Source organism: Eriocheir sinensis, chromosome 22 (assembly GCF_024679095.1).
Source record: "Eriocheir sinensis breed Jianghai 21 chromosome 22, ASM2467909v1, whole genome shotgun sequence".
NCBI classification, from domain to species: Eukaryota; Metazoa; Arthropoda; class Malacostraca; order Decapoda; family Varunidae; genus Eriocheir; species Eriocheir sinensis.
Genome location: NC_066530.1, coordinates 13,766,321 through 13,778,498, shown reverse-complemented (window position 1 = coordinate 13,778,498; position 12,178 = coordinate 13,766,321). Strand labels below are relative to the sequence as shown.

General features: G+C 41.0%; 1 protein-coding gene across 2 annotated transcripts; it reads left to right on the top strand.

The window, feature by feature from the left end:
* The first annotated feature begins 879 nt into the window (after positions 1-879).
* LOC127002105 (cap-specific mRNA (nucleoside-2'-O-)-methyltransferase 2-like) lies at positions 880-10,529 on the top strand. 2 transcript variants are annotated; one of them, XM_050867673.1, is made up of 7 exons: positions 880-1,024; positions 2,765-2,876; positions 3,172-4,037; positions 4,735-4,897; positions 6,858-7,019; positions 7,695-7,937; positions 8,344-10,529. In XM_050867673.1, the coding sequence occupies exons 3-7, from the start codon at positions 3,883-3,885 to the stop codon at positions 10,000-10,002; spliced, it is 2,382 nt and encodes a 793-aa protein (XP_050723630.1). In that variant the 5' UTR covers positions 880-1,024; positions 2,765-2,876; positions 3,172-3,882; the 3' UTR covers positions 10,003-10,529. The 2 variants fall into 2 exon arrangements, with proteins under 2 accessions (XP_050723630.1, XP_050723628.1); XM_050867671.1 differs by lacking the exon at positions 880-1,024 and adding an exon at positions 1,554-1,707.
* The last annotated feature ends 1,649 nt before the right edge of the window (positions 10,530-12,178 follow it).

The following is a 12,178-nucleotide window of genomic DNA, read 5'->3' as shown; positions in this document are numbered from 1 at the left end:
AGTTCATTCTCACACTGGGGCTGTTATGCCTGCCTTGTGTCCCTTGGTAATGGCTTGTCATTCCCACCATAGGTCCAATTAAGGGCCGATGTGACTGGTATGAGCACTGAGGTAACGTGCAGCTTAAGTGTATGTCCCCAACTTTACTTACTTTCTGCTCCATCGAGAAAGAAAGTTGCACCGATTTATTTCGTATTTCTGAGCCAGGGAAAGTGAAACAGTGAAACGGCGGCTCTTCAGTCAGTGTGTGGACGGTGGAGTGTGGTAGTTAGATGTAGGTTATTTAAGTGCATAAAATAATTAAGGTGTATATATCCTTCTCTCAAATACAATATAACAGGCCTCACTATAAACAGATAAGCTAATCACTATTTTTTTGAAGATGACAAGCCACCGCCTTCCTCCCTTGGGGTATATCCCCAACGAAATACACACACAAAAAAAAGCACCCATAATCTCGTTTTCTTTTAATTACGGTAGAGTAGATCGACATGGAGAGGCATAATAGCAAAGGATAAAAAAAAAAAAAAGCGGTGAGTGAGAATTGATATAAAAAGCCCAAATACACTGCGAAAGAGAAGTTGTGGGTTATATACGCGAAACCAGTGTTGTGCGCACTATATACCTGCTAAGAGTAGTGCCACCACCGCTGCCACTACTTCAGTCAAATTGTAGTGGCACGACCGCTACAGCTACTCATTTCTAAATGTAGTGCACGACCGCTACAGCTACTCATTTCTAAATGTAGTGCACTGCCGCTACTTGTGAACAATAAGTACTGAAAAGACATAACTCTGTTATAGCATATTGTTACGTTCCACGTCCTCCCTCTGCTGTGGTGGTTGACTCACCCAGTTTTTACCAGTTTGCAAGCCTAGGCTTCGTGAGCCGTGAGCAGGAATATCCACGGCAGCCAGCCAGCCAGCCACACCTCCAGTCGCAGATTCACCACTGACTAAGCGTGACGGGCCGCGGCTCAGCCCACTGAACTGTAGCCTACACGTTTCATTCGCGTTTTCATCACGTACGTACGTAGTTGGTCCACCCCAAAGGTCCACCCTGAGTAGCGATTAGCGAGTAGTGACTAGCCCTACCTAAAAATGTAGCGTCGCTACCGTTTATGCCGCTCTTTCTAAAAAAGAGTGGCGCAACCGCTACAGCTACTAAAAAAGTAGCTTCGCTACGTGGCGGCGCTACTAAATTTTTTTTTTTTTAGTAGTGTCGCTACGCCCGACACTGCGCGACACAGACCAGCGTGACGGAAATGAGCACCGAGGCCACGCGCAGTTTTATCATATGCCCGTAACTTTACCTACCTTCAAATTACAAAGATAACAATAAACTAATGCAATACAATCTATTTTCACTAATAAATAGATTTGGGGAGTGCATGCAGTCCATCTTTTATAGGCACATATCTCCTTTTTACACCAGAAATACAACAAAACAAGATAAAGAAGACCATTTAGGAACTTTTAATACGTAAATTGTAGCTTCCTCATCTAAAATAGTGGTTAGAAATTAATATAAACAGCAAATCTTCTTGTTATTGACTTAGAAAAATAAGCTTCTAGTGGCACCTGGCAGCCTTTGTTTACACGAGGCGTGACTCCCAGCGTGTCATCATAATTAACCTGTTTTTTACCTGTAATTAACGCCCCCCTCACCTGCCAAGCCTCTCAGGTGTTTCCAGGTGTCCAGTCCATCGTGAGTATTAATTTGGAGCTTATACGTGTTTTAATAATGGAGTTTTAGTTGGTATTTGTTGGACTTTCATCAGTTTTTATCTGTTATGTACCTTTAATTAATGTCCAGTCCTCGTGCCAAGCTTCTCAGGTGTTCCCAGGTGTCCAGGTTACCGTGAGTATTAATTTAGGGCTTGTACGTGTTTTAATAATAGAGGTTTAGCTTGTATTAGTGCGGCTTCTTCATCAGTTTTTACATGTGTTTTACCTTTAATTAATGTCTAGTCCACGTGCCAGGCCTCTCAGGTGTTCCCAGGTATCCAGTCCACCGTGAGTGTGAATTTTGGTGCATGGAAATGTTTTAGAGTGGAGGTTAAGCTTGTATTTGTGGGGCTTCGTCTTCTTCAGTGTCATTTTCTAAGGTGTTCACAGCGTCCTTTCTTCTGATGGATTGGGAGTTAATTGTATACTTATGAAAGGATTAGAATGAATGATCAGTAGATAAATAGACAGGTAAATAGTTGCTTGTTGATTAGTGTTTTATCAGCCTCTATCAGATGAATTAGTTTTATCAGTTACTGTTCCTGAGTGTTCCTCCTGCCTACCATGATTAGTCTGACAGAGAGAGAGAGATTAAACAGGTGAATGCAAGGTAACAGGCAGGAATTTTTACTGTGGTGTAGTGGGCCAGAGTAAAGTTGAACGATATTAATATAGAATTACACCCAACTCGCTCTGGTGGTTTATATTTTTTCTAATAACTTTCAACGTACTTATCGTCACTTTGATCACTGGTTCTATTGCAAATCACTCCTTTCTGTTTCTCATGTTACCACTAATATGTACGTTATACCATTTACCCAACCACAACAGCCTGACAGCCCACCTATCTGTTCATCCTCCCTTTCAAGTGATAAATGGGTATCCGGGGAAACTGAGGAAGATAAACTGTGGTAACCCGGATGTCACACTGGCTCTGTGTCTCAGGGTAATGAGTTTCTCCCACCACAGGCTCAAGGGCCAATGTGATGAACACTGCAGATACACACAACTACAGAACAGTCATTGTTATCTTTCAGAGCACCCCAGACTGTGCACACCATGGCTCACCCTCCCCAGCTGCAGGACTTCAAGGCTAAGATAAGCACAGAGGACCGAAGTGCCCCGCCGACCTGCATTCTGGACATGACGGTGAGTTTTGTGGGTGTGATTTTGTGATTTGATTTTCCAGAGTAGCAAATCAAAATGGGTAAAGTGATCTAACCCCATTAAGTAAATTAACCTAATCCCAGTAAATAATGCAACATAACCTCACTAAATAAAGTAATGTAACAATCAAGTAAAGTGATCAAACTCTATAAACTAAAATGACCTAGTCCCTTCAAGTACATAAAGGAAATTGAGCCTACCACCAATTTCAGTAACCTAACCAACTAACTTCTCTCTCTCCCCACCAAGTAAACTAACTATATTCTCACTCCTACAGGTAGCTAAGGATGCAAAGAAGGATGACCTGGAAGAGTACCAGTTTAGGCTGAGTCCCGAGGTCCTCTCCAACACCATTGACTCGCTCCTCAAGGTCCGGTCGCAGCTTGACGCCATCGCTCAGAAAACGAAGGAGTGAAGCAGCGAATTAAATAGAGGAAGATATTGGAGTTTTAGCGTTCTTTTTTAAAATTTATTTCATCTTTTTCCCTTGATTTTCTTCCTTTTTTTCTGTTCCTTTTCTTTCCCCCTTTTTTTTTACTTAATTTCTTTCCTGTTCCTCAGTTTGTATATACTTTTTTTCTTGTTTCTTTTCTTCTTTTATTTTTACTTGATTTTCTTCCTAGTCTTCTTAATCATCTTCATTTTGTATATACCTCTTGTTCCTGGTCTTTTTCCTCTTTTTCTTTACTCCATGACTCCACAATCTAATCAATCAATAAATCAGTCTTTTTATTTGCCTTATTCTAATTCTTCTTGTACTTCCTCTCCATTGTCTTCTTTGCTAATTACATGAAATGCCAAGGAATCAATTGAGGCAAGGCGGACAAGCCATCAAAAAACTCATTACTCATCCCAGCAGAGTTACGAGTCAGTTATAAGAAGTCTCAAGTCACCCCAAGAAGTTACGAGCCAGCCATAGATAGTCATAAATCACCCCAAAAAAGTTACAGATCAGTCACAGAAAATCGCAAAGGTAAACAACATCATCATGGAGTCGGTTGAGGCCAAGGACGGCTTCTCCTTTCGGCCGCAGCGAGAGAAGAGACAGACCATGCTGCAGCCGCTCTCCCCCCCGCGGCAGTGGCGACAGCAGCAGCAGCCCAAACAGCACGCCAAGAGGAGGACTCAGCATCTGCGGCACAAGTTAGTTTGGGGGCCGAGAGTTACTTAGTACTATTGACTATTTGTAGGAGTATTGCCAATGGACTTTTTTTATTTATTTATTTATTTATTTATTTTTTTTTTTTAGCGGACTCCTTTAAATAAATTCCCTCTTCTTCTGTCTGTATTTATTTAGCTCGCTCTGTCTCTCACAAGTTTATCTTCATGTAGAGTTAGTTTAAGGTTTTATTTATTGTGTATATGTATTTTTTTCATTTTTTTCCCTTCTCCCACTTTTTTCCCCTCTCTTTCTGCTTCAAGAGATGTGAATTAGTTTTTAAGGAAATATGGATGACTGTGTGAATTAAAAAGTAAGAAAAATCGTAATGTATACCCTTTATTATTCTTATTTTGCATCTTCCACACACCTATTCCTCTCCTCTTGTTATCCCTTTTATTACTACTACTATTACCACTACTGTTGCTACCACCATTACTGTTTATTGTACTGTTGCCACCCTAACAATCACTTTTGCAACCAACACCACTAATACTACAACTTCAGATGCTACAACCCCAAGCTTCTACTACCGGTACGACATCTACTACAAGAAACTACTACAAACTACTACCGCACCCTTTACACCTACTACTACAATCTTTACCACTTCTACACCCTTGACAACTACTACTTTACCATAACAACCGCCACTACAACCACCATCATCTCTCCTCACAGTGCAGGTGCAGAGACGGGCAAGTACCCCCTACTAGAGTACACAGACTTCGTGCAGGTTCAGATGGAGGCGGAGGACCACTTCAACAAGAGCTTCACCTTCACCCCCTCACCGGCCTGGAAGCTGCCCCCGACGCATACCATGTTCTCGGCTCCTATCTGGCAGGTGAGAGAGGGGTGTGATGTGAGGTGGTAAATATGTGTCAGGGTGTGAAGTGAGCTTGTCTGTAATAAATTCATAAATCCTTCCTTACTAATCAAAATCATCATCTGGCACAGTATTCTCTTCCTTTGTTGATTTGTGCCATAAGTTCCTGCCTATCATGTGTTTGAAGATACCCTAAACTTAACCTAACCTAACCAAACCTCAAACAGTTACTGTAGGCCTTGACTCAAAAACCTATATTTGTTTTTTTATTAATGAGACTTTCTGTACAACAAAGTGAGGTCATTCTTTGTTGATTTATACCATAAGTTACTGGCTATCATGTATTTGGAAATTCCTTAAACTTAACCTAACCTAACAAAACCCTGTACAGTTACAATACATCTTGACTCAGAAAAATCATCTATTCTTCCTCATTAAATGAGACGTTCTATATAACATAATGAGTTCTTCCTTTGTTAATTTATGCCATAAGTTCCTGCCTATCATGTGTTTGAAAATACCCTAAACTTAACCTAACCTAGCAAAACTCCAAACAGTTATATACTCAGAAAATTCATATTCGCTTTCTTACTAATGAAACTTTCTATACAACAAAGAGAGGTCATTCTTTGTTGATTTATACCATAAGTTGCTGGCTATCATGTATTTGGAAATTCCCTAAACTTAACCTAACCTAACAAAACCCTATACAGTTACAATACGTCTTGACTCAGAAAAATCATTTATTCTTCCTAACTGAATGAGACTTTATATATAACATAATGAGTTCTTCCTTTGTTAATTTATGCCATAAGTTCCTGCCTATCATGTGTTTGAAAATACCCTAAACATAACCTAACCTAACAAAACCCCAAACAGTTACTCTAGGTTTTAACTCAGAAAATTCATATTTGCTTTCTTACTAATGAGACCTATACAACAAAGTGAGGTCATTCTTTGTTGATTTATACCATAAGTTGCTGGCTATCATGTATTAGGAAATTCCGTAAAATTAACCTAACCTAACCTAACAAAACCCTGTACATGTACCATACGTATTGACTCAGAAAATCATCTATTCTTCCTAACTAAATGAGACTTTCTATATAACATAATGAGTTCTTCCTTTGTTAATTTATGTCATAAGTTCCAGTCTATCATGTGTTTGAAAATACCCTAAACTTAACCTAACCTAGCAAAACTCCAAACAATTATATACTCAGAAAATTCATATTCGCTTTCTTTCTAATGAAACTTTCTATACAACAAAGAGAGGTCATTCTTTGTTGATTTATACCATAAGTTGCTGGCTATCATGTATTTGGAAATTCCCTAAACTTAACCTAACCTAACAAAACCCTATACAGTTACAATACGTCTTGACTCAGAAAAATCATCTATTCTTCCTAACTGAATGAGACTTTATATATAACATAATGAGTTCTTCCATTATTAATTTATGCCATAAATTCCTGCCTGTCATGTGTTTGAAGATGCCCTAAACTTAACCTAACCTAACCTAACCAAACCCTAAACAGTTACTGTAGGTCATGACTCAGAAAATCCATATTTGTTTTCTTATTAATGAGACTTTCTGTACAACAAAGTGAGGTCATTCTTTGTTGACTTATATCATAAGTTACTGGCTATCATGTGTCTGAAAATTCTCTGAACTTAACCTAACCTGACAAAACCCTGTACAGTTACTATATGCCTTGACTCAGAAAAATCATCTATTCTTTCTAACTAAATGAGACTTTCTATATACAATAATGAGTTCTTCCTTTGTTTATTTATGCCATAAGTTCCTGCCTATCATGTGTTTGGAAACACCGTAACCTAACCTAACCTAACAAAACTCGGAACTTATATCAAACTCACAAGTCACACCCTCACACACTGGCATCGAACTCACATCTTCCATTCCTCACCCACACAAATCTCACACACTCACAAGTCTTTATCCATTTTTTCTCAGGAGAAGGAGCTACAGGGGATGAAGGCAGCCCTGAACACCGTCAAACAGCAGCTGAGCACCCAGGACGTGGCGGTCTGGCACACCCACACCACCAACACCAACCCAAGCCAGCGAGTTTGTCACACGCTGAAGCGACGCGTCCAGCCAGAGCTACCAACACAGGTGATGAATTAAGGGATGAGGTGTTGGTGTTGCTTGACCTTAATTTCCTTCTTGATGTTGGAGGAGAATCAAGACACCTCTCCAAATGATTCTGGTCCACTATTTTTATGTTCATTTATTATACACTAGTTTGCAGGAGCATCACCAATGGGCTTGTTTGTTTCCTATTTTTTCATATTTTTTCCTTTTTTTTTCACAGTAATGGAAGCAGCTCATTGGCAAATAAAAACAAATAAAAAAAAAGACTGCCAATCACTGCTCTCATAAGTAAAGTAGAAATTAGTCCATGTCAGGCATTCCTGTAAAAGATATTTATTTTAACTACGTATATGAAAAGTGTATATGACTATGAAACCAGTACGAAGAATTATAACAACTAAAATTCTTCCCACGGGCATGGCTCAAGTTATTCCACACATTTTAACTGGGCCATTATTGCTTTCTTGATTGCCAGTATAGGATTGTCCACGTAGAACCAGAACAAAGAATATGACCACTAAACTCCTTATCACAGGATCCAATTTTTTCACACATCACAATCGGTCCATTAATGCTTTTCTGATATCACTGCATAGTATCTGTTATAGTAAACCAGAACAAAAAAGCTAAAAACAACTTAACTAAAATAATTAACCAAACAACTAACTAAATTATACAACTCAAACCCTTCCACAGGCATGGCTCAAGTTTTATGAGATCGTCAACGCTTACCCTATAGTGCCCAGTGAGGAGGATGAGGAAGGGGAGGTGGAGGGTATTAGCGGCGGTGATGGAGGTAGTCCTGCTAAGGGAAGACTCAGCACTAGCTTGGATGACGAGGGGGGCGCGGTTTTCAACTCGGTGCATCTCTGTGAGGCTCCAGGGGCCTTCATTGCTGCCCTGAATCACTATTTGGCCCTCAACCAGCCCTCCCTGAAGGTGTGTGGAAGTTAGATTAGGTTTTGTGTTATTATTATTATTATTATTATTATTATTATTATTATTATTATTATTATTATTGGTGTTGTTGTTGTTATTGTTATTATTAGTGGTGGTAGTAGTAGTAGTAGTAGTAGTAATAGTAGCAGTAATAGGCTTCCAGGGCATTCATATCTGCATTAAATCTATAATTCACATTTACTTGGCCATCTCTAAAGGTTTTTGCCGATTAGTTTTGGTTAAGTTGTTGTTTACGGAGTTTTCTTATCATTCTGTCAATGCATCCTTGTGAGTTTCTTGGAACATCACTTCTAGCACTTAATTTTCATTCTTCAAACTGTCATAATTTACACTTCTGGTAACCTATCATTTAATCTTCACCCCTTAACCTTTTACCTTTTCACAGTGGCAATGGCTCGGCAGCACCCTCAACCCTTACTACGAGGGCACACCACCGGCACAATGCGTAACACACGACCGCCTTATCTACCACACCCTGGAGAACTGGTGCTTTGGTACAGACAACACCGGCGACCTCATGAAGCAGAGCAACGTGCGCAACTTACTCCTGAGGGCTGAGCGACTGGGACCCATCAAACTGGTCACTGCCGATGGGAGTTTCGACTGTCAGGCAGACCCAGCGGAGCAAGAACGCATGACGCACCCTTTGCATATGTGTGAAGCTGCTGTGGCGTTGTCAATCCTAGCTGCCGGGGGTTCGCTAGTGCTTAAGAAGTTTACACTGTTTGAGAGCGAGACTATCTGCCTTATGTACTTCCTATGCTGTGTGTTTGAGTGTGTCCACGTGTACAAACCAGCCACAAGCAAGCAAGGAAACTCCGAAGTGTATGTAGTCGGTCTGAAGTACATTGGGAGGGAACGTATCACTGAGCACTTGGAGAAGATCATCAGTGCTGCGCTAAGTGAGAATCCTCCTGGTAAAGCCATGTTCCAAGAGGCTGACTTACCTGAGGACTTTATGAAGCAGGTGAAGGAGTGTTCATCGCAGTTCATGGCCTACCAAACGGAGTCCATCAAGCGAAATTTAGAGCTGTTCCGAGCCATGCCAGAAAGGGAGAAGCAGCTGAATGAGTTACTGAAAGCCAAGGCCACAGCGCTGTTCTTCGAGAGGAATTACTGCGCGCCGATTCCCAAGTGGCGAACGCTCACGCAAGGCCTCGCCAACCAGACTAGGCCCTTCCTGGAAACGGACTGGAATAAGGTCTCGAGTTCCCTTCTCATGAGGAGCCAAACCTATGCATCCAAATTCGGCGTCCTTGGCAAGTTCCTCAATAAGTTCGATGAGGATTATACAGACGACAAGAAGACGCTGGTGGATGGGATGGATTTGTGCGTGTCCTCATTCATTCCACAAGACCTGTCAGAGCTTAAACTTGAGGTGGTGAGGGGCAAGCCATTCCAGTGTATTGAGTCGTCCAAATTCTGCTCGGAGATGATTCTGAGGGTGACTAGAGAGCTGTACATCTTATGGGAGTCAAAACAGGCAGCTCACATCAACACCCTACAACTCGATGACTCCTTCGCCACATCCGTCTTGACTCTCCATCCCGAGGCCATTCTGATAAAGGGTGAAGACACATTGGGGCTTCATCCAGGCTGCCAGGCTTTGGAGGAAGTGATAAGGATGCTGGAGGATGGAGATGAGATGCAGAGACTTCCCATAGGAGGATCTGTGGCGATAGTCGGTGCTCCACTCCTCTCTCGGTTACAGTATGGCCTTCTCCTGATCCTAGCCTCGGCCTTTACTCAAGTTAAGGTCTACAGGAACGTGAAAGTAAGGGAGAACTTGCCGGTCTTAGTACTGGAAGGTCTGAAGTCTGAAGAGGCAGCGTTAGAGGTTGTGCAATTGGTTCGTGGACTTGGCTCGACTGGGGGAGGTCAAGGACTTAACAAGGAGATTCTTCAGGTGCTAGCAATGTCCAGTCTCCTCCAGGAAAGGCCATTAACGAGCCTCCACCACTATAATGTTCACCTGTGTGCCTACCTTGCTCAGGGCGTGCAAAAGTGTATCACTGCTGCTTCTTCTCAGGTAGAAGAGATGTGAAAAGAAAGGTGGAAAGATGAAAAAGGTGATGGATGATGAAATGAAAGAAAAATTGGGAGTTGAAAAAAGGAAATGAAAGAAAATATAGACAAAGAAAGTCCAAAAAAAGAAAAACAAGGAATGAAAGAAAAAAATGATAAAAGAAAGGAGATAAAAGTGGAAGAATGAAATTATACCTACTAGAAAAATGAAAATTGATAAAACAAAAAATGAAAGGTAAAAAATAGATAGACAAAATAAGTTAATGAAAATATTCAAGGAAAAAAGAGCAAGGATGAAAATGAAACAAGTGAAAAAGTATAGTTGATGCAAGAAAAGAAGTGAAAGAAAAAAAGTGACTAAGAAAGATTTGATTTTTATGAAGTGAGAGGATTAAACTATTTTTATCAAGTTTAGAGGGTAAGAATTTTGCAACTTTTGCATGCTACGAATTTTTTTTTACATGTATAGTTAAAATTCATGAAATTAAGATATTTTATGGACAATTTGTAATTTTGCTGCTACAGTAAATGATCCTCCAGCATCAACCTGGTGATTCATTTTGACCACCAGCCTCCCCTGCCATATATCGTCACCTCCGTAAACAAACCGCCTGAGTCATTATTTTCTACTTTACAGGGAATCAGAAAAGAACTGTCATTATCTCCTTTGGCTTAAGATTTAGGCAGAAATGAAAAGGTCAATTCTAGAACACTCAAACCCTGAATGACGAGGACAACTATACAAATATGGGCATCATGTTGAAAAATTAATGTTGACAAAAACCTGGAAATCGATGAAAAGTAACTTAGGCAATTATTTTATGAGGGTGAAGATATATCATCATCATCAACATTACACTTCATTAGTTTATTGCACAACAAAGACTTTTCCCAAAGTTCATGCGTCTGTCTGATTTTAATGCTCAATCCTCCCCTGGCAGAAGCTTTAGTTTCATCTCCACCGAGCTGGATTTCTGTACCTGCTCAAGTTCATTTTTTGTATTTTCTTGTAAGAATTTTATAAGGGCTTAATAATGGACACATACCCATACTGCCTTGATGAAATGGACGGACAATAACAGACATGGTCCCATTGGCTTTAGAAGGACCAGTCATTCAGTCGTAAATGCTCGAAAGTAGTTGCGTCTGAAAGGGGCTTAAGTTTTCTCCACATAAAAAAAGCCCTTTCCCTGCAAATATATATAAAAAAATGAAGTGGTACCGAAATCTTCAACAACCAGACTGCTCTCCTGCTAAGTCTTGATCTTTTTGTCAAAGTTCACATTACATTAGATCCATTTTATTCATCTAGCTGTATCGATACAGCAAGATGAATAAGATGGATAAGATCAAATAAAGTTCGTCAAATGATAAAAGTAAAAAGAGATATACCGGTTGTCAAAGTTCACGTTACTTTAGATACAGCTGGATGAATAAGATGGATAAGATAAAATAAAGTTCGTCAAATGATAAAAGTTAAATATCGGTTCAGGGGTCCAATCTAGCGGTTTTTGAGGCTCGTGTAGCGCAATTGAAAAAGACGGAGTTGGTAACGCCAAAATAAACCTAAGGAAGCCGATAAAAGTAAAAAAAGATATATTGTTGGGAGTGCAATCTAGAGGTTTTTGAGGCTTGTGTAGCGCGATTGAAAAAGATGGAGTTGGCAACGCTACAATAACAAACCTTAGGAAGCCGATAAGGAGTGCAATCTAGCGTTTTTGAGGCTCGTGTAGCGGGATTGAAAATGACGGAGTTGGCAACGCTACAATAACAAACCTCAGGAAGCCGATAAGGAGTGCAATCTAGCTAGGGCAGCGACCATCTTCCTGTCATTCTTACCTTCCCGTCACTACACCCGCCACCCCAGGCCCCAGGCCGCCCTAGATGGTCCCTTAGGGCTGACAACTGGCACTCCTTCCTAGAACACCTCTCTTCCTCGCCCCTCCCCCCCAACCCTTCTTCTGACACAGCCATAGAGGCCCTAGCTGACACCTTGGTGGTCGCGGGGTCCCATTGCTTCACCTTTCGTTCCTCTCAGCCCCCACGTCTCCTTCGGGCCCCTTGGTGGAACAGACAGTGCGAGGCTGCGGTGAGGGCCAAGCGCGGGGCATTCAATGCCTGGCGTCGCAGGCCCATCCCGGAGCTGCGCCGGAGGTTCCACCAGTTGGAGGCTCGCTGTAAGCGCACGATCTTGT

Coding starts and splice junctions, on each gene's coding strand:
- LOC127002105 (XM_050867673.1), top strand. CDS start 3,883: ATGGAGTCGGTTGAGGCCAAGGACGGCTTCTCCTTTCGGCCGCAGCGA. Junction 4,038..4,734: donor ACTCAGCATCTGCGGCACAA/GTTAGTTTGGGG, acceptor CTCTCCTCACAG/TGCAGGTGCAGAGACGGGCA. Junction 4,898..6,857: donor TCTCGGCTCCTATCTGGCAG/GTGAGAGAGGGG, acceptor ATTTTTTCTCAG/GAGAAGGAGCTACAGGGGAT.